General features: G+C 39.0%; 3 protein-coding genes across 6 annotated transcripts; 1 reads left to right on the forward strand and 2 right to left on the reverse strand.

Annotated features, from left to right (window-relative positions):
• Positions 1-55: 55 nt before the first annotated feature.
• Positions 56-3,826, reverse strand: Cyp4aa1 (Probable cytochrome P450 4aa1). The gene is made up of 7 exons (XM_046611386.2): positions 3,060-3,826; positions 2,294-2,462; positions 1,829-2,209; positions 1,684-1,756; positions 720-1,258; positions 450-629; positions 56-387 (listed from the first exon to the last, which is right to left on the reverse strand). The coding sequence occupies exons 1-7, from the start codon at positions 3,069-3,071 to the stop codon at positions 194-196; spliced, it is 1,548 nt and encodes a 515-aa protein (XP_046467342.1). The 5' UTR covers positions 3,072-3,826; the 3' UTR covers positions 56-193.
• A 3,265-nt stretch (positions 3,827-7,091) lies between these two features.
• LOC124213245 (alpha-tubulin N-acetyltransferase 1) lies at positions 7,092-19,278 on the forward strand. 3 transcript variants are annotated; one of them, XM_046614345.2, is made up of 9 exons: positions 7,092-7,285; positions 7,390-8,073; positions 11,192-11,341; positions 12,111-12,282; positions 13,566-13,707; positions 14,555-14,645; positions 15,131-15,203; positions 15,285-15,331; positions 16,732-19,278. In XM_046614345.2, the coding sequence occupies exons 2-9, from the start codon at positions 7,970-7,972 to the stop codon at positions 17,024-17,026; spliced, it is 1,074 nt and encodes a 357-aa protein (XP_046470301.1). In that variant the 5' UTR covers positions 7,092-7,285; positions 7,390-7,969; the 3' UTR covers positions 17,027-19,278. The 3 variants fall into 3 exon arrangements, with proteins under 3 accessions (XP_046470301.1, XP_046470299.1, XP_046470302.1); XM_046614343.2 differs by having other exon boundaries at positions 7,092-8,073; XM_046614346.2 differs by having other exon boundaries at positions 7,092-8,073; positions 16,735-19,278.
• On the reverse strand, positions 17,779-20,624 carry LOC124213248 (polyisoprenoid diphosphate/phosphate phosphohydrolase PLPP6). 2 transcript variants are annotated; one of them, XM_046614352.2, is made up of 5 exons: positions 20,508-20,624; positions 20,156-20,273; positions 19,801-19,938; positions 19,589-19,688; positions 17,779-19,445 (listed from the first exon to the last, which is right to left on the reverse strand). In XM_046614352.2, exons 2-5 carry the CDS (start codon positions 20,162-20,164, stop codon positions 19,051-19,053), a joined length of 642 nt encoding a protein of 213 aa, XP_046470308.1. In that variant the 5' UTR covers positions 20,165-20,273; positions 20,508-20,624; the 3' UTR covers positions 17,779-19,050. The 2 variants fall into 2 exon arrangements, with proteins under 2 accessions (XP_046470308.1, XP_046470309.1); XM_046614353.2 differs by lacking the exons at positions 20,156-20,273; positions 20,508-20,624 and adding an exon at positions 20,039-20,104.
• Positions 20,625-20,682: the final 58 nt, after the last annotated feature.

The raw sequence follows: 20,682 nt of genomic DNA on the forward strand, positions 1-20,682 counted from the left end.
TACCACCTATATGAGTAAATCTGTGTAGGTATATATAATGATAGGTATTCTCAGGTACAGAAATAATTTTTAATCACAATTCACACAATCAATCATACAAGGCCTACAACAAGGCGTGACAGTCAACGAAAGGCTGAACATAAAAAAATATTTATAGACGTGACAGTATGATATTTACACTAGGAATAACAGCTTACATGCTAACATAAAGATTTTCAACCAGATTTGAATATCTCGGTCTGAAATTTACCCAAAGGCCACCCTGCGCCCGCAAAGTGAGCCTGAACTTAGGCCGGACCTCTTCTTTTCCGGGTATCGGACTAAGGTGAAAGTTCCGAAGGACCGCGCTGATCAACGCCTTCATTTCCAACATCGCAAACTTGTACCCTGAAGCGCAAAAGTATTCCAAGATAACTCAACATACGACAATTTTCCACAGTTCGACTTACCGATACAGTTCCTCGGCCCCGCACTAAAGGGAAAGAAGGCATAGGGGTGTCTCTTTTCGCTGTTGTCAGGATCGAACCTCGTCGGGTCAAAAGTGTGCGGATCTGGATAGTGGTGTGGTAATCGATGGGTGGCATAGGGTGCTACGAAAACATCGCATCCTGCGGGGATCACGTAGTTTCCTGGCGAGAAGAGAACAGTATCGTCAAAAAGTGGACGTGAAGTTATACGGAGGTGGGTGCATGATGATCGGAAGAGGAAACTCTACCGACCGACTTTAGTGTCCTCTCCCAGCTTTCTGGCGAAGGTTGGAACGCTGGGATAGAGTCTCAGGGACTCTTTGATGCACATCTCGAGGCAGCGCATCTCTCTGAGGTCCTTCATCGTCGGTGACCTGGAGTCGGCCTCGAAAATGTCTTCCAGCTCTTGGACGCACTTCTGCTGCCACTCGTGGTGAGTAGCGAGGAGGAACATCGTGATGGCGACTGCAGAGCCGACGGAATCCTGACCGGCAAGCATGAACGTGCAGCACTCGTTGACGATGTCGTCTTCCGTAAAGCTCGGATTCTTCTCGCTCACTTCGACCATGAATTCCAGCATCGACGTCTTCCGCTGGGGGTCGTCAACCTCGCTGATTATCTTCGACTTCGTCTTCCTAATGACTTCTCGCTTCTCGGCAATCATCTTCTTGCATGTCATGAAGAGCTCGGCCCGATGAGCGTTTTCGCGTTGCCCGGTAGCCGTCATCTCGTAAATCCAATTCACCAGGAGCCACGGATGTACCATACGATACGGAGCCACTACTTGACCTCTGCAAGTCAATGAAATTACATCGTCATGAATTTCTTTGAATGCCTAATGAGAGGGGTGCCGGCGAACTCGAGGTGTTCCAATTATTACGAAACTGTGTGCAAATTAGAACGCACGTAATGCTATTATAACGATGGAGTGAAAGTCCTCGTAATCGTGCAGATAGTCGCTGTCGAATTTTCAGCCGCGACAACGACGCGTCGGGAATAACGCGTTGGAAAGCAGGCTACATTCCTAATTGCTATACCATTGTATCATCGAACGTGAGCTTCGGACGGGCAAAATGCGATCACGCAACAACGCGGACCCAGTATGACTGCAGACGAAGAGTACGGTGTTACGAAACGAGGTCGATTCGATACCGGACTGCTTTTCCTCGACGGTAAAGCAACGCCGTGGCTTCGCGGCACGTTATCATGCACTTACTTTCTGAAAGGAGATTCCTCTTCTTCCATCTGCATTTGCTTCTTGGAAACCAGAGTAACGCCAAGAATGGTTTCTGAAAATTTTAGATCCGTATGAAGGGTCCCCCATTCGTTGGAAACCGGGAAGAGAAAGAAGCGTGACTCACCGTTGAGAATGTCGATAACCGCGTCGTTCACGAACTTGGTCAGGTTGACATTCTTCTCGCCAGAATTGATGATCCCCTGGACGAGATGGTTGGCACATTCGGCAAAGGTGTCGGTAAACCGATCAAGGATGTTGAGATGGAAAGCTGGCTGAAGGATCTTCCGATGGATCTTCCAACGATCACCTTCGCTCGTTATCAGTCCGTCGCCAACGAAATTGTGGAGCATTCGGTAGAAGTAAGTCTTTTCCAAGTGCTTGCTGCTGCTGAGAATCACCTGGATATCGGCCGGCTCGAAGAGGACCACCGCTGGAAACACCGTCAGCCATATCCTGAAGATGGGACCGTACATGTCGTAGGCCGTATGAGACATCTGCTGCAAAACTGAGCAGAACGAGAGAGCATAATGGCAGATTAATGGGTCTTCTCGTGGGTGATTACGAGGGGTTGGAAATCATATCAACTCACGAGTCTTATCTGTGGCAAGATAGGCATTTCCTACCAAAGGCAATGCCGGAGGGCCGTTTAAGGTCAGGATGAATCTGACGATCCTGAAGTAATTTCTAAAGGCGTAAATGGCGTAGATGACCACCAGCACCGCGACGCATGCCCAAGCACCACTCTCGTTAAAATCACACTGAAAAAAGTCGTATGAAGCCTGAAGAAATTTTTCACGGAAGATGCGGAAGAATAAAACAAACGGTGTTTATCCGTAAAGCTATTTTTGTCAAGACTACGTCCTTCGAATTTGACATTCCATTTATTTATAGATAAAAAATCAGTGTAAATATATACGCTCATCGGTACTCTGTACACATTGAATCGCAATTCTCCGCTTAATCGGTATATCGAGACGAGCAAGTTAAGCGTGACAATATTGTTTGCCATATCTGTCGATGGCCAATTGAATAACAACGCGTGCTATAGCGGAACAAGAAATTCGGATCCGGGAAAGTCCGTGGCTAGAATTTCAAATGAAGTATCATTTCTGACAGTTCAGCGCTTCAGCTGGTTTCGCAGAAAGTGTTGAAGACCGTTCTGAGAACTTATTTCCATAAATTCCTCGGCTATGTACGTTATGATTTTCATTTTCATAAATTTATCCTCCACGCGAGGAATGATTCTGAAAAATTATCGCGTCGTCGCACGTTTCAAACACCAGTTCAAACCGTTACTCCACAATGATTATCTCACAAGAAATGATGAATTTGAAAACGAGAAGCAATTCACTCACGATGCACAACATTTTTCCAACAATTCTTCTTGTACGATGGGATGGGACCGATTTTTCACCGTTTATTATAACTGCGATTTTTCCGCTTCAAGTCACTTGAAGATCAGTAAAACGCCACTTTAATGAACATCGGACTGATTGATTCCCGCATCACCGAAGTCACAGCTGTGGTGATACATAGGCAACCTCTGCGCTTTCCGTACAGCGACGACTGTTTATAGGGTGCCCCACCATCGAGGCTTGATAAGCCCCCCAGTCAGTAGTCACGACGGTAAAACGTAAGCTGGACCACTTGATGATATTCATTCGGTATTTGCTGTCACAAAATCTACACGACATGCATCATTATGGGATTCTTCGCACCAAGTCGTTATAAATTCAAATCCGCCAAATGATAGTTTGATTACCGCGACAGTCGGATTTTTCCAAATGTAGCACGCAAGGTAACCAGGTCATTGTCCTATATTTGATCTAATGATTTTTTTTGCATTATCCAAATGTATTTTTTGCTGCACAACAATTCAGACTTGATTATCCCGGATTTTTATTCATATATATATCAAGAAAAGATAAGATTAGCGAGCCGATCGATTTGCTATAACGAAATAACAAAATCTACACATTTCATCGACCGGGACATTGTCACTTTGTTTGGAACATTTGTGCGAAAAGCCTGCGATAAAAGATAGTTCCCAAAATCGAAATTTCTCGGCTCGTACCTCAATTAGGAACTACACAGATTACCTCGCGTAACTAATTCCTTCCGTACGACGTGACAGCTGAGGATTGACTAAGCGTTTCAATACAATACATAATATTGACTATTGTGTATCTGATGTATGATATGCGACGAGTTATGTATGGCGTTAGACATTTACTATCGTTACACTGTTAGAAAAATTTAACTAAACGTAATGTCCCAGCATTATATTTGTCTTATTTGGTACATTTCTGTTAGTGAATATGATACACGCATTTCGTAATTTTGATATTTAAATCGTCACATTAACATTTGATTTTTAATTTTCACTGTTTTTCACTTAATAATTCAGTAAAAAACGGTCCAATCAATTCAAAAACTGTATTGGACTTGCTGGGACATTATTTTTTTAATCGTGTATTGGCCGCCCATTTCGATGCGCTTTACGCCACCAGCGGACATATTGTAGTGGATGTATGGCTGTTCGCTTGACCCTCTCTGACCATCAGTCAACAGGTTAATTCCTCATCTCGGAAGTGCGTCGCGTGATCCTAGGTGGCATATTTTTGGTGGTTGTACGCGAAACGCACCTCGGAACGACCTATTTTTGAGGAACTTTGGAGTTTTAATGTATTTCTTTCATAAATGATTTTCGCTACCGCAATGGACAACGTATGTTTTGTGTGACATATTACCGCGAGTAGCCATAGGCAGTCAAGGCTGCAGCAGCATCGTCACTCAATAAGTAACAGACACAATCGTTACGAACTTTGAAAATTGTTGAAAAAAGTTTCTGTCATGGCTCTGCGCACAAGGATGACACCACAAATCAACCATGCATGAGAAGTGCGTCATCTGTTTCATTTGTTCAGAATTATACGTACAGTGTAAAATTCTTGTTTCGATGCAGAATCCGTTATAATTTTGGTTGAACATGTCTCAAATGTTGAAAGTACAGTTTCACGAGAAGTATAAACTAAAACTAAGGTTAATGCACCGAACGTAATTGTGTTTCAATTAAGAATTACCAAAAATAATGTATTTTCGATTATATCCGTAATTTTTTCTAGATTAATCGAGTATAATCGCTTATTCTTTCAGACTCGATTATTTTTCCTCACAATTGATTTTTGTCTGTTCCTCCCGTAAACGATGCGATACAATATCACTTTATGTGAATAAAGTACCGATTATCATCATTGTCTTACTTAGTAAGTACCTATTTGATGTATAAGTGAAAGATAGTTGAATATTTTCATCTGAAATTCATAAATATCTTGAATGAAATTAGAAATTATCAAAATACTTTTTTGTTATCAAGACTACGTGCTGAAATTTAAATTTTGGTTTCATACGCACCGTTTAAAAAAAAAATGCGAAATAATCGATTACTCGATTAATTTTTACCGGTTCAACTGAATCGTATTCGACTCTTTTTTTAGACATGATTAACCAATGCATCGATTATTTTTAGCTTAGTGTCAATTGCCATACTGCAATTATGCCGAAGAGTACATTAATTTTTCAAACGAGGACGAGAGACAGTGTTGACGGGTCCATCGTCCAATTCCCGCAAATGAATTCTTCCAACACGAACAGATTAGTTGAGCCATAAAGTGGTAAATAACAATGCCGACAACGTGTTGAAAAAATGACACATTTCACAACGAGTCCAATGTTAATAGGTAGGTAAGCTTAAAAAGCTAATAAGTAGAACTGTTATGAATATAGCGCTTAACTCGACAAAAATACATGTAAAGGTCGCGATCGGGTGTCATTTTTTAGATGAAATTAACTCGCAGTTTGGAGTTACGATATTATTTCGGAAGAAAAACTCGTTTCATTGAGTCTTTTCGATGACATCAGCATTTTTATTGCCGTCGTGCTTTTTTGCGTGCAGATTACGAGAATAGGTCCTCGAATCTGAGGATATTGAATTACTACGAATTAGTAATGTATTTACTAGAAACAAAACCGAATTAATCATCGTTACAAAATTACGGAACCAAAACGCTTAAAATGTCATTTTGTTAGATAACAATAAGAATTTTATTATGATATTAGAATATAACAACTATTTCGCTTAGCTATGATACTATTCATCTTTACAATTCGTAGTAGCAGTTCTTCCGCGTCGTTTCAAAGAGCGGATAAAAATCGTTTCCAAAAAGAAGTGACTAATACAAATTTTACCGGGTGTGAGCTTCTGCGGAAGGTTATTAAAACATAATTATAAACAGTGAATTTAGTATCGTGACACGCGTATCTTAGTTTTAAGGCTTTCGCCAAAGCTTGAATACGTGATTGGTTCAATAGCATTATTTCAAAATATTCCGCTGTGCGCGATGACAAACGATTTCTTTTATTGATTATTTACATATGGTGAAAACGAATAAGTAGGTACCAGGTTACAGTTTTTGAATATTGACGAAAGGATTGCGACGACGCCATTGCAGGGTCGTTAGGCGCGAGAATAATAATTTACTTTACATATATGCTTGTAAATTATAATTGTCTGGACAGTTGCCAAGGCTAAACCTACCAGTATCGGTGCGCTGTGAGCAACTTTTTTTTTACCTCTTTCCACTTTTGTAAGGAGTGTCAAAATTACGCGTTATTCAGGTTTGCTGATCACGATTCGCAAATATTTACTTCAAATTTTTACCGATTACCTATTTACAAATACGTTCTAAAAAATTCCTGTCTGACGTTCAACTTTTTTATTCAAGGCATATTATCGTTTAAAAATACATAAAATTGTCATCATTTTTTCTCACCAGTCAAATGCTTTAAGCTTCATGCCGCGTTAAGAATATTTAAAATTTGAACCAAAGAATACCGTTACTCCGATTTAGGATTCACACAAAGTAAATAAAAATATCAATAAATACTGTAAATCTTATCGATACTATAAATATCATCAGACTCATACGTCCTTCCATTGTCAGCCGTCTGAACCCTCATCTAGATCGTTCCGGGGGAATCTTCAAATCGTCAAGCAATACACGTTTCTTTCTAACGGTACAAATAATGTCGTTGAGACGAACGATAGTTGGAATTTGTTTGTAATCGTGGTCTCCGTTCGTTAGTTGAGCAGATCACTTAGTTAACAACCGTAACTAAGACAGGGATTATTTTTATCAACATAACAAACATCTCGAAGTTTCACTTACCGACAGTCGATAAGAACAGCCCCGCGAACCGCCGGCAAGGTAGAGCGCAGCCGGTGACGTAACATAGACGTAACGCGCCGCCTCCACGATTCAGCCTTCGCTCTGCGCGTGCGGAACGGGGGCCAGCAGGCTACGAGTTTACGGAAAAAATAATCTGGGCGTCAAGCGAGTCAGTTAGGTCCGAGACCGTACAGGATACACCACGTGTCTCGGGTGCGTCGAGTATCGGCTCAAACGCGCTCGCTTCAACAAGGTACGGGAAAGAAAAATAGGCAGAAAAATAAGAGAAACAAGACGAGCGGGAAATTTGAAAACGCGGAAAAATTCGATTGGGAGTCAAGATGGGATCTAAGGTAAAGTGAACGTCATCAGCCCGCTGTCAATTAAAATTAAACCAGAGACAGACACCGAATTCTACACTCCAATGTGTACAGCGTATTGATCCGGTAACTTACAGGTACGGAACATACGTGCAGTAATTCGCAACAAGCTACCGCGATTTATTGCGCAGATCATTATCTCCGTTAAACGGGCTCACAATCAAGTGATGTTGTGCGGCGCTTGATCCTTACGAGCGAAAAATATTTGTTTATCTTCAAGATTTGCCAGATATAAGGTATAATCAGTGAAGTTGCTACGTCCGCACGCGACCTTCCGGTATAAGCAGAGCAGACGACGGGATGTAAAAAAATTGAAAATAAAAAAGCAACGGAGATTGATGGGAGTATCTTTGGATGGTGAAAAGTTGACGAAAAAATGGTATTGGAATATTGTCAAAGCCTGTGATTGATGCGCGGATAAACTTGTTTTTTAAAGAGACAATTTATTAGTCGTCACTGGACGTAAGTGATTAAATTTCTTGCAAACGCCGCTGCGAGTGATTGAAATACGAGACGATGTGCAATTAAGTTTGTGTCACTTGAAGATCAGGCTGTGACAAGATAAAATTCACCATTTCTTTTTCTTGCTTGCATTCTTTCGTTACATAACTACGTTATAACCCGAAGATCCGTGAACGAATTTGAATAATCGTAAAGATGGAGTTCAACTTCAACATCAATAAGCTCCTGCCGAAGAAAATCAACAAGATATCGCAAAGCCTGATGCTCGAGGAGTTTAGGGGTGATCGTCGCGAGTTTGCGTAAGTATAATGTGTAAACAATGTTGAAGATGATACAGTACGTCTCTGTAGCCAGTTTAATTTCGATCAGGCGAGATTAAAAGTGAAAGGCAAAATTCCTCTTGACCAGTTTTCTAGACAAGAGATTGTTGTTAATTATACATCGAACCTAAGCTTCAAACGTTCTGAAACTTTTGGAATTCAGCATGTGTATTACATTATTGCGGTAAAGAATCAATTACTATTAATTAATTCGATTGAATCTACATATGCTAAAAGTTGTTCAATTTTCCATAAGAAATATATGACCTTTCCATCTTATTGAATCGAAGTTTTCCTTTCGACTTACTGAATCGAAAAATAAAACGTAGCTCTACCTTCGGCTGTAAAATACGGCATGCGTCAAATAATAACAGTCGGTTTATTTACATGTACGAAAAATCTTGGATCCATTTAACCACACTTCATACTCCGGAAACTCCTTGCTATTATATGCGCGTAGTTACATCAGTTAAACCCTACAAATCAGGCTGAATGAGACCGTTTGATCGATATTAGACCCCCTCCCCACCGAGCACTTGCCCATCACGCTGGTCCGTGCTTATTGTCTCCGTTTTTTCCTCTCTTCTCTCATTACGCCTCGAACAATCGGGCCAACTTTCACTCGCAACGACTTCGGTTGATCTTATGTCGTTCAATTTGATGCATCGATGTATTTATCCATTGCGCGAATTTTTACTGCCTTTAGTTACGGTTTTCAAACTTCCGTTCTATGAAAATAATACTTACGCTTTCGATGAATAATTATCCTTGCATAATACAGGGTGAAACTTGTATAACAATAATATGTAATAAAACGTCTTGTAAGTCTTAAATCACGCATATTAACACCACTGGTATGTTACGATATTCATGACGAAACAAATTAGCCCCCCAGAGGCGTGAATCACACGCAATAATGATGTGAAAATTGCTATTAGGTACAACGAATTTTTATAGAAATTGCAAAAGTTTTCATATATATATTTTTATTTTTATTTTTTTACGGTATTGTAGATACGCATAGTTAGTAAAAAGGACTAGTTTTTATAGAAATCTATAATTTTGTGCGAATATATACATTTTCTTTTTATAAAAAACTATGTTACATATTTACAAATTTTTACGAAAATACGTAATGTTCCAATATCTGAAAAAAATCGCTGAAAATCTTATAAATTCTTTTTTACCAGGGTACTTAATTTCTCTCCATCCTAGTGTCCTTGAAGAATATCTGATTCTGGTGAAAACCTTATATTTACTTTTGCAGACAACGAAATTCTATGCATATCAGTATTACTGTTATAAAGCGTAAAATGACTGTACGCTGTTGATTTTCTGAATTCTTCTTATAGTCAGACGACGCTGCTGCTGCTGCTGCTGCTGCTTATGCTTATTGCACGTATGTACATACATACGGATGACATATACATGCAGACACAGTCAAATATGGGTTCACGTTCACAGAATTACGCAAAGGTCGCTTGAACCGCGCGTCTGACCATGAAAATTTTCTCTACTCGTTTCGCGGTGCCCGTTCCCTAGCACTCGATTCTTTACTACTTGACGTGGGCGAAAGACGCGATCGGCCTCGTAGGCGCAAAGCGCGGACTATACCGAAATCATCCAAACTCCATATCCAGGGTGGCCACAAATTTTTGAGAGAAGAAATTTCACAACATTTCCAGCTTTTCCAGGACCAAAAACCCAGTTTTCCCTGACATTTTCCCAGTTCTAGTAAGTTACTGAAACCTAAATCGTTCAGCTTATTAACTCTATGTTCGGTTCAAATTCAATTCGAATTGAAGAAAAATATAATTATAAAAAAAAGTGAAAAAGAAGTAAATTTGTCACCTCAAAAAATCATTTCTAATTACCATAATAGAAAACCGACAACTGAAATTTTCAGTTTTTTCCCACGACCAAATTAAAAATCCCCTGACAATTCCAGGTTTATTCCATGACCCCTTTTAAATACCCTGACATTTCCAGGGTTTCCAACTTTTTCAGTTGTGTGGCCATCCTGATATCACAATTTTCCCGAGTTATCATTCCTCATTGGCGATGTTTAATCGTTAATTGTTTGAAATAATTTCCCCCATCTTTTCCGTCATCCAAGCGATACGCGTGAACCCAAACGCAACAACGACAAAATTTATTACTCCAAATTGCACAGTAAATTTTGTTTAACCCTGAGCCGATCGACGAATTCATCCGACAGTCCCTTGAAACGCGTGAAAAGTGAATTACGACCGAGGCAATCAACGATCAGACACGCTAAATGAGAAGCTCGTGACGTCATACAGTGGTCGAGTGACACGGCGATCACGTTTGTGACGAGGGATAGACTCTCGTTATCTCTAAGTGTTCGTTGAATACCTATTTGTGTGCCTCACATGGTCATGTAACTGCCCGTAAACAGCTCATCATACATGCTATTCAATAAAACGTACTCAAGAGTTGCAGACTTTTAATTTCGTTATTCAAATTTTTCGTCTGTACCTTTTAACTCTTTCCTTTTTAAAATTTCCATATCCTAGCCTTATCACAGTTTATTTACGACTTCAAACGATCTTCATTACTTCGTATAACACCAAAAACCCCCGAGTAACGAATTCTGATCGAAATCATCGAATTTTGATAGTTTTTCGATTTTAGATCCGCCATATTGGATCCGCCATCTTGGATCCACCGTCTTGGATTTAAAAATGATCAAATTCCTACTTCAGATTCGTAAATATTGAGTTGAAAAATGTGTAACTGAAAGGGTTAACTCTAACTTCTTGCAGACCTCCTGAATTGGAGCTTCCACCTTCCATAAATCAAAATATCTGTCGGCGCAACTCGCGGTCGCGTGTTCCGGCTGATTAGGCATGAGGACCTGGAAGGGTGAATCCCAATTAAGCGATCTGATAACTTTCTCGCATTGTAATCAGCCGCAGAAGCACGTCAGTGACACGAAGGAATGAATTTAAACCGCACGCAATTCGCACCTACTAATCGGTGCTTGCTTAATCGTGAGCGATGACAGGAACTGGCAATCAGAATCTTGAACCACGATGTGTTGTGCGTCGTTATAATGGTAATTGTTTACTTTCAGGGAATGCCAGAAACAACTCACCAGGGTTCTCGACGACATGGGCGAGGCCTCGGCGAAAGCTCAGGGCCTCAGCAAGACCATCACCAGCGCCCAAAAGCTCAGGGATACGGATCATTTGGTCTACCTTCTCGTCGACAGCGAAGCCAATCAGTAATTGATATTATATATAGTATTCTTTGTTCCTGCATCTGCATTATACCAATATTTCTATCATGCGTAACCTCTTTATCTCGGATAAATTTTTATTACAACTATATTTTAGGGTGGATCATTTTTAAACATTTTGTTTTTTAAAGTGCCACTCGAAAAATTTGTGACAGATACTGAAGAAAAAATTGTTGTAAAACCTGGAGGAGGTAGAAAAGTATTTAGAGGTCGCTACCAATAATTGTAACATTTTTTATTTATTTTTATCTGTACACCTTACGGACTTGTATATATTAATCGCGATCCAATTAATCTTGTTCCTTAAAGCCTTAAAAACAAAACTTAAACCTTGAAAAAAAAAAATTTAAGTTAAAAAATGAGCCATCCGAAACATATCTCTGAATTTCGCGTCACTGTTTCTGACGACGAAAATAGAAAAGCTCGAGGACTTCCTGCAGTTCGGTTTAAGTGAATTTATAGAGGCACAGCGGGGCGATTCTCGGGTAAAGAAGGCAAAGGGCGGGTGAGCTTTTTCTCGGATCAATGTTGGATGCGGCGGACGTCCTGCCGGGTTGAGGCGGGTCTAGACTGCGGCACTTCGTGCTTGCAGGATTAACGAGCGGCTTCCGCAAGCAGGGTGAAAAACGCCGTCCCGTCTACTGCACATTTCATTGAAACTCGAATAATCGTTCGATTTGCGTCTCGCGATCCCGCAAAATGTTATCATATATAAGCTACAGTGGCATGATGAATTTTCTTTGAAATTTTACAGGGGCAAAGGGTCCGTGGTTGGGCTTCTGAAGACAGGTTCGAAGAATCTCTTCATGTTCGACGAGACGGGGTTGCATTATCAGCTTCAGCCACGTTGCGTGCTCGATTTTTACGTCCACGAATCCCGGCAGCGAACTGGCTGCGGTAATCTTCTGTATCAGCACATGCTTGCCGTGTGTATAAACTTTTATTATCCAGAGCTTTATTGCCGAAGCGTGCCGACCTCTAGGCTCCAGCTTAGGTTATAATATACCTTGTATATTCGCACTTAGCGGTGCAAAGTGCACAACGTACCGTATAATCAGGGTAAGGTTGAAATTCCAAATTTGAGAAGCCCGAAAGACCAAATTCCGAATTTATTGGTGGCGAAACTTAAAGTGAAGAGATCAAATTTTGACCACACATCAAAGCTTCGAATGGTCCGAAACCCGACTCTTAAAGTTCCGAAAGTGGGAAAATAAAAAAATTAAAAACTGAGGCATCAAAATTCTGATCGATCGAAGAAATTCAGTTCTGTGAATTTCTGGCTTGGTGAAATTTTATCACTTTGAACTTTCTTTCTTTTGGATTCTCGATATTTTTACGTTATTTTCGGTTTTTCTGATTTTTACACCCATTCGTCGAGTAAACTACGCTGTCTGAGTATATTTCAACTTCCGGGATTTTACTCTATCGAAACTTTATTTTTCGCAACTTTGCTCTATCGTAACTTGAATTTTCGGAATCTTGCATTTCGAAACTTTGAGCCGTCGGCTTTCCGACCATTCGGAACTTTGACGTTTCTTCAAAGTTTGATTTCTTTACTTCAAGTTTCGCCACCAAATAATTCGGAATTGGGCATTTACAAAACTTATCAAATTCGGAACATTAACTCTGCCCCTATAATTTGATATCTCGGTTTTGTTTTCGTAGACAAATGTGTTGGTCTAGTGTTCTAATTTGTTTATAAAATAAATCAAAATGGTTTACAGCGAATAAGTTGAATTGAAATCGAATCAAAGTTCCACTTCCTAAAATACTGAAATTGTAACGCAAACTCGACATCACTTGTAGAAAAATCGTTCTGAATTTAGATAAACGAACGCATTTTTTAAGCCAACGAATTTAATCCTGAATTTTCTCGCTTGCATGCCAAACATGTTTGCCGGTGTACGGTGGGTACAGTGCGCATCTGTGCCCACATACTTGTCTAAATATAGGTATGCACGTTGGATACATGTATATAGATAGATATCGTGGTAATTCCGTCGGAAGTCGGTTAAATTTTTTTTTTTTTTTCATTCTTTTTTGTTGTCGTTTTTTTAATCTCAGTGTGTGGTTTCTCGTCGGACGCTCGCAGTTTGCGGAAAAACGGTACTAATTACTAAAGAAATTATATCGACTATAGAATTCAGAGGACGAAAGTTCCTCTTCAGATGCTTCTCTTCTTGTTATACGTATATTTCCATTTTTCCAGGAGGAGAAAATCACACCTTTAAAACTCGCCATTGACAGACCTTCGGAAAAACTTCTAGCTTTTCTTCGAAAGCATTACGGTCTCACCAGAATCATTTCACAGAATAACAAATTCGTTGTGTTTCACGGATTCTTCGACGATGGTGAGTTAAGACGTGTATTATATTTCAAAAATGACACAGTCAGACATTTGATATTGTAAGACGTAAAGCTGAAAACAAGTAGAAATAAAAATTTGACTTGCAAAAAAACGACAGAAGAGGTTAGCTATTTCGCTGAATATGTACCGCCTTAGACGTAATTATTCAGTCCGGAGTAATTGCGCGTTTATGCACGAACTAGTTTTCTTCATAAAGTTTCTACACCGCTGCAGAATGCACTCGTCTTTAAGTATATCCAACTGCCACAGCTGACCTGTTAGCAATTTACGTGATTCAAAGGAAAATTTTTCACCCGTTAATAAAATAACTTTTAAGATTCTGAAAATAGTGTAAATAATTTCCCTGAACCTAGACGTTGCACAGAGAAATTTTACAGTCAAACAAGTTTAAGTCGTCTTGTCTATAACAATTATCATCTATCGACAAATGCTGATTTAATTTCTTATGCCTCGCATATTCTCTCGGAAATTGAATAAGAAACATAAAAATTGAACCTTGACACGATCGGAATAGTTCGAATCACATTCAATGGTGATTAGAATGATATTGTTAAAATATTATATGTATAAAATACAGCGCAGTTCGATATTCGATGTCTCAAGTTTATTCAAGCACGTGAGACAGGTTTAAAATCGGTCAATGCTAGACGCACGTGGCTAATTGGTATGTGAAGGCGTTGAGCAAACTTGATGAGCTGAACCTTATAAAATGCAGTAGTAACGTAATTCCAACATGTCGAGGCCGTAGCGCATGTCTTGCTGGTTTCCCAACGTAAATACCGTGCGATTTCACACGAGTATCAAACTTCGCTAAATTTTTTCATACACAGAAGTTCAAGACACTAGGATCAGCAGGTATGGCTTATCCCCTGGGAAAGCGTTCGACAGCCCTTCACCCAACAACAACAGCAACGACTCCAGGTTCGCATACAAGAGAATAATATATTGTATAACAAGGAGGCAAACTCGGTCTTTTCGAGCCGAGCGTAAGTTTGCAATACGAGTCGTAGGTGAACCGAAGACGAATATTGCAAATACGCGAGGCGAAAAGACCGTCGCCTCCTTGTTGCACACGATTCTTTATACAACAAGAGTGTGTTACACGTTTTTTTACGAAGCTCAAAATTGAGGTTAGGGTCGCGTAATGTCAGATTTGTTCGCTACAGCGCATGCGCGGAGTACAGAAAAGACGACTTTCGACGCCTAGGACTTAAAAGTGGTCTTTTCAATACTCCGCGCATGCGCATTCGCACTCACTCGACCGTCATGGAAACGGTTACTTTGTGTACGGAAAACACGCATGGAAAAGAGCGTAAAAAATGCTCGCGTTTTATAAACGAATCTTTCTTAAAAGATCAGTGGAAACGTGAGGCTGATGAGTGAATTAAGTTTTCTTCGGTTTACAGTGTAAATGGATCGGCTTCCAGGAGTTCGTATGGAAGATACGCCGCGGCTCGTCCAGTATGTTCCATGGGTAACGTAAGTGATCCTCGTCCGGTGATCAATCCTCGAAGTTTCCCCCCCACTTATTGCCTCACGTTTTACCCCTCCTAATTACAGATCATACACAATACGGCTGTCTTGGGACAACCAGCTGAGCGAACAGGGTGAGTGACCCTGTAATGAGTTACTAAATACCTTCATCTATGCGCGTAGATGTGTAGAAAAAATCGGGACACGCCGGCGCACAAGTTCCTCTCAACTCTGTCGTTGTTCCTGTTATTATTTATTATGCAAATCAGCATCGTGAAAATTTTTTAAAAGCAACAAGTCGTATTCTCTGAGACGGTTTCAGTTCTGATCAGGAAATTTTTAGTGCATAGCAAACTACAATCGAGCTACGAATTTCTCCATGATAAATATCTAAAACCTCAAATCGACTTGAACAGCTCTCGCTGAATCCTGTAGATAGTCTCGATGAATCAAGACTTCGCGCAAGTCTGTATATTATGACATTTTAAACATAATTTTAACTCCGATATATATAACTGTGATACTGACACTTGTATAATTATTGCGCTGTCCGGCGGTTATTTTTATCCATATACAATTAGGTACACAAGTCATAATGTACAGCGATCAGGAAAAATTACATGCATCATATACATATATGTATAATAATTTGGCCTCTTTTGCGCTTCGTGGCAAAGTGAAAATAGATTTTAGCACAGATCGCAATACTCTTAAGGTTGTGTCGGCCGAGTTATTTTATTAATTCATTTTTTTTTTTTTTGTCTATATTTTTCTAGCAACTCATGCATTTTTTGTACATGCAGTATATCGTAGTTTTATAAGTATAGATTGCATTATGCATGCGTGTGAGTATTGAATGACAAATTAGGATGTTTTTCACACTTCGATATTCTCAATTATTATTTTCCTCATCTGATTGTGATATAACGACTCAATTTTCCATAATTGAGTTCAAGTTTTCGTTACGATTACAACAGTCGCGTTATTAGTTGGTTTTTCTTTTTTTTTTTTTCCTTTTTGTCTTTAGGCTTTTATTTATTAATGCACATGTATAATTCATCTTCTGTATTATATAGTGCGATAGTTGAATTTATTTATTTAAAAAAGAATGTAATATAATTATATACATCATTATAATTTCTTTTCGTTTCGTTTCTTTTCACCCGTAAATAATAGCGTGTAATGTAGACGCTATAGCACCGCAACTACACTGATTTTAACAATACGAGTTTAAAAGTACGATTAATTACGTTTGTTTTTCTTTTATTCTGATACACACAATTTTTACCTTGCACATGGGAAAAAATTTCCATTAACACAGAGATGATTAAGAACGAGGATAGGATAATCATCAAAAATCGAGTGTTCTAAAAATTAAATGAGCTCAAGTTTTCGATCTCGTTCGATTTCACATTTATTCTTTTCTTTAAAAACTTTATTCGTATTCGTTCTCTCATCCTAAACTGGCGTCTCGGTCGGCTCGGTTCGCGATATTTATGTGAAACGAATCGAGATGAAGAGCCAAATTTTCCAGCAGCGTCTTCTCTCCCTCGTTTTCGGCCCCGAAACCGGAGCGACCGCGCTCCTTGTCCCTCTACTCTGAGGAGGAACAGAAACAGCGAACCACCGAAATCTCAACAGTTCCAACACCGGCGTTACCGGAACACCAGCCAACCCCCTTCGTCCCGATTATGCTCGAGGCGGAGCGGGCAGAGAGGGAAAGAAACGCCTCTGTAAAGACGTCGCCTTCGCCGTCTTGCGCCCAGGAGGTCGGAGGCAGCGAAGCGGCTCATCTCGACCTGAAATTCTATCACTCCCCTCTGTGGTAGAGAGATGCAGTGAGATTCAGCTGAGACGTGCAGCCGTATTTAAGAATAAACCGTATACCAATTTCGTTTAAGTAGAAGAATAAAAATCACTCGTGACATGAATTTTCGACACTGAAAATTCGTTATTCTGGTTGTGAATTCGGCACAAAATTTAGAAGATAATTGTTTGTGTCAAATAAATTATAGGCATTTTATTGTGGGCTAATAAATTCTAAACTTTCGTATGAAATCAAAATGGCCGACGTTTGCACTCCACTTACGGTTTTAGTTTTACTTTACAATCAATTCTACAACTCGAAAATCATCGCGCCATGTTTAACGTCAAAGAAAATAACGGCAAGAAGAGTTTGGTTGTGATCATACCGTCAATGAGCGACCTGAAGACGTAAAATTCAGCTTTAAAAATTGACTTGTACTGGTATCAATACTCACTCCGAAAGGAACGCAGAAAAAATGCAATAAAATGAGATCCGCATCACCAAAAATGTCTGATAAAGAAATAAGTTCTAAAATTCCGAATCACAATCTTGTATCTTGAATTCAAAGATGATAATCGTGGTATCAGTTATACCTACTCCACGCACAACTGATTTTATCCGAAAAACGATACGTAGATTAAAACCACGAGACGAGTCGGAATTTATCTTTTACCAATCAGTTGCAGCTTTTTTTAGTATTGTTTTTAGGGTAAAATATTGCTCGGAATCAATTATAGATAAGAAATTGATGCTTGAAGCTTTTTTTAGCGCGAGCTATATAGACCTCCATAGATGAACCTGTATAGCTACATAGATTCATATAGGTAGATTCACTGCAATTATTGAGGCTATACTAGCACGCGACGTATGTACACTAGACCATGATATAGCGCAGCACCGTATATTAATGAGATAGCGAACTACGTATTATCATTCGAATATATAGCTTAATACATACCTTGAAGAAAAATTTAGGAACAATAGATAACCGAATACGATTAGAACAATGGTAATTATCACCCCGGTCTGATATTTTCTGTAGAAAAAAAAAATCATTCGTAATCCGTTCAAATGAAAGCTTGACATTATTCATGATTTTTTTTTTTTGTTTTTTTTTTCGAAATTGGGTTTTGCAGGAAAATTATATCCAACCGTGGATTGTTCTTCCAAGATTATAAAAATTATGTGTAATGGCGTCTTATAGCAGATTAGCTTCAGCAATGGCTCTGAAGACCGCCTACTCTACTCCAAATTGGTAATACTAAGTTTTAAATCGGAATAATATTACATATGCTATGAATTAATTACCGCAAATAATTGTATATTTTTTTTCCTATTTTACTGCTGATGATTAGATACGTTTAACGAAGAGGTAATCTTGAAACGCGGGTGTCGACACGTTCATTTTGGTTCAACAGTATGTTAAAATCTCTATATATATGTAATACGTAGTGTAATGTCCAACGCGATGTAAAGGCAATGAAATAAAATAAAGGTGTTTGTAGTAATAATAATATTATTAACAGCAATAATTGTATTAACATTTTCAAATTCGTTCTTACGTAAATATCATAAGTAAAATACGATTTGAAGAAAAAAGTAAAATGGTTTATAAAAAATATTTATCAGTGGTGTTTAAAATTCACGTTTTCGTTCTTACTTTCATCTTAGTAAAGAAACCTCTTCGGAAGATGAAAGAGAATCGATCTCAGCCGATAATAAATGAAAGCCTTGTATACTAGGCTAAGAATCAAGTTCCTCTCATCCTTCAATAATAATTAACGTCCACAATATTATGACTAAACTTGAAATTTCTCATATTCACAGCAACAAACGTTCAATCGGTTACTTAATAATAATCACAGTACATTGGAGAAGGCTTAGCCATTAAATAATTCAGCTTTGAGAAATGGAAAAAAAAATTAATAGTATATACACATTAACGTAGAAATCGATTGATTGCTGACAAAAATAAATTCATAGCAACCATGCGTATAAATTCTTTTCTTCGTTGTTCTTTCTGTGAGCTATTTATTTATTTTTTTCTCATACGTGATATTCACCACCCTCTAATTTCTCATCAGAAATCCAAGATACTAGGGAAACGCAGGTATCGTGGTCAAGATAAATAAAACCAATGAAAAATCCTTCGACAAACCCTAAAAATACCCCAGCTAAGATGTCTAACAAGTAATGTCTCTCGAGCAAGACTCTTGACAGACAAACGCAAACCATCCACGCTAACATAGGAAGCCGAAATATCCAATTTACTGGCCACAAATTGAAAAAGAAGTAAACAACATACATTGAACGAGATGCGTGACCGGAAGGGAAGGAAAACTTGTCTGGCCCCATGGCGAATGGGTCATCATTGAAGGCTGGACGACGCCGACGTGTCAAAGCTTTTATCAGCGCGACGACAACTATGTCCAAAAGTAATCCTACAACGATAAATAAAAGTAAACATAAAAATTGAAGAACAAACAGTGCAGTTATAACTCGACAAGAATTTCCAATATTTCATGATGTTTAGGTGAATTTTTTAAACGTATATTATGAATTCACTTGAAAATAATGAGCTTACCTATCATGAAGTTGACCTGCATCTGGTATAAGCTGCTGCTGTTCAATAGCCAAACAAAAGCTAACCAGGAGGCTATCCAAGGTACACCGTGGCAGGAAACCTGGAAAATTTTATTAAATAAGTTGTAAAAAATGTTTAACAGTGATATCGTACCAGTAATAAACGCAGCTCATCAATGTGAAGTTGTATGCATCTGAAGTTATTGTACTGACCTCAAGCATCTTGTAGTGAACTTTAACCTGTCTAAAAGGCATGAAATTGTCCATAGTATTGATAAAAAGCTTTGTGAGGTAGGCATCGCTGGCTAAAATTTTTCTGAGCAGCATCGGAACCTCCCGTTTTTCGCTTCTCTGTAATAATTAAGTATAGGTATTTTATCGGGTGTAAAAACTTAGAATTTTGAAGCAATTTTCTTGACCGTTATTACAAATTAGAGGAAAAACTGTATACTTCAAAAGCTCGTTACGATTATTTGACACTCGGCGAAGAAATTATTTTTGAGGTTATAGTAAGTTCGAAATGAATAGAAGCTCTGGGTAGCAATTATCGTAACGTTTTGATAATTACCTTAGCCATGGTGCCCAATTTGATTACGTACTTCCAAAGTAGCGAATTTTACCCCAAAGACACGTTTCAAGCCAGAGGGACGGATTCGTTGATCGGTCTTATTTCGATTCTGTGAATTCTGTAACACATTCATTTAATGAATCACCTGTAGAAATATTTACAATACATTGCATGTATATCTCTACGAATTCAATGCAAATAGCGTGGAAATAGCCGACCATCCGGTCTGAAGTTCGTCAACTATGCGCAAAAGAACAATGCGCATGTCAGCGTACGTGAACAGTACGCAAGTACTACAGCGTCTACTACTAATAACAGCAACGCTAACGGTAAGTAAGAAGCCTGCACTGACCTTTGCACTTGAGCCGAAATCACGGTCTTACATACAAGACCGTGGCCGAAATTAAACTAACGGGTCACCTGAGTGATAGCCTATCAGAAAGAGATTCAGTCACGTGGTTCTGTCACTTTGACCAATGACATACGCAGTGAACCACGTGATTCGTTAGTTCCCTTGAGGCTATGAG

Source organism: Neodiprion pinetum, chromosome 2 (assembly GCF_021155775.2).
Source record: "Neodiprion pinetum isolate iyNeoPine1 chromosome 2, iyNeoPine1.2, whole genome shotgun sequence".
In the NCBI taxonomy this organism is placed as follows: domain Eukaryota; kingdom Metazoa; phylum Arthropoda; class Insecta; order Hymenoptera; family Diprionidae; genus Neodiprion; species Neodiprion pinetum.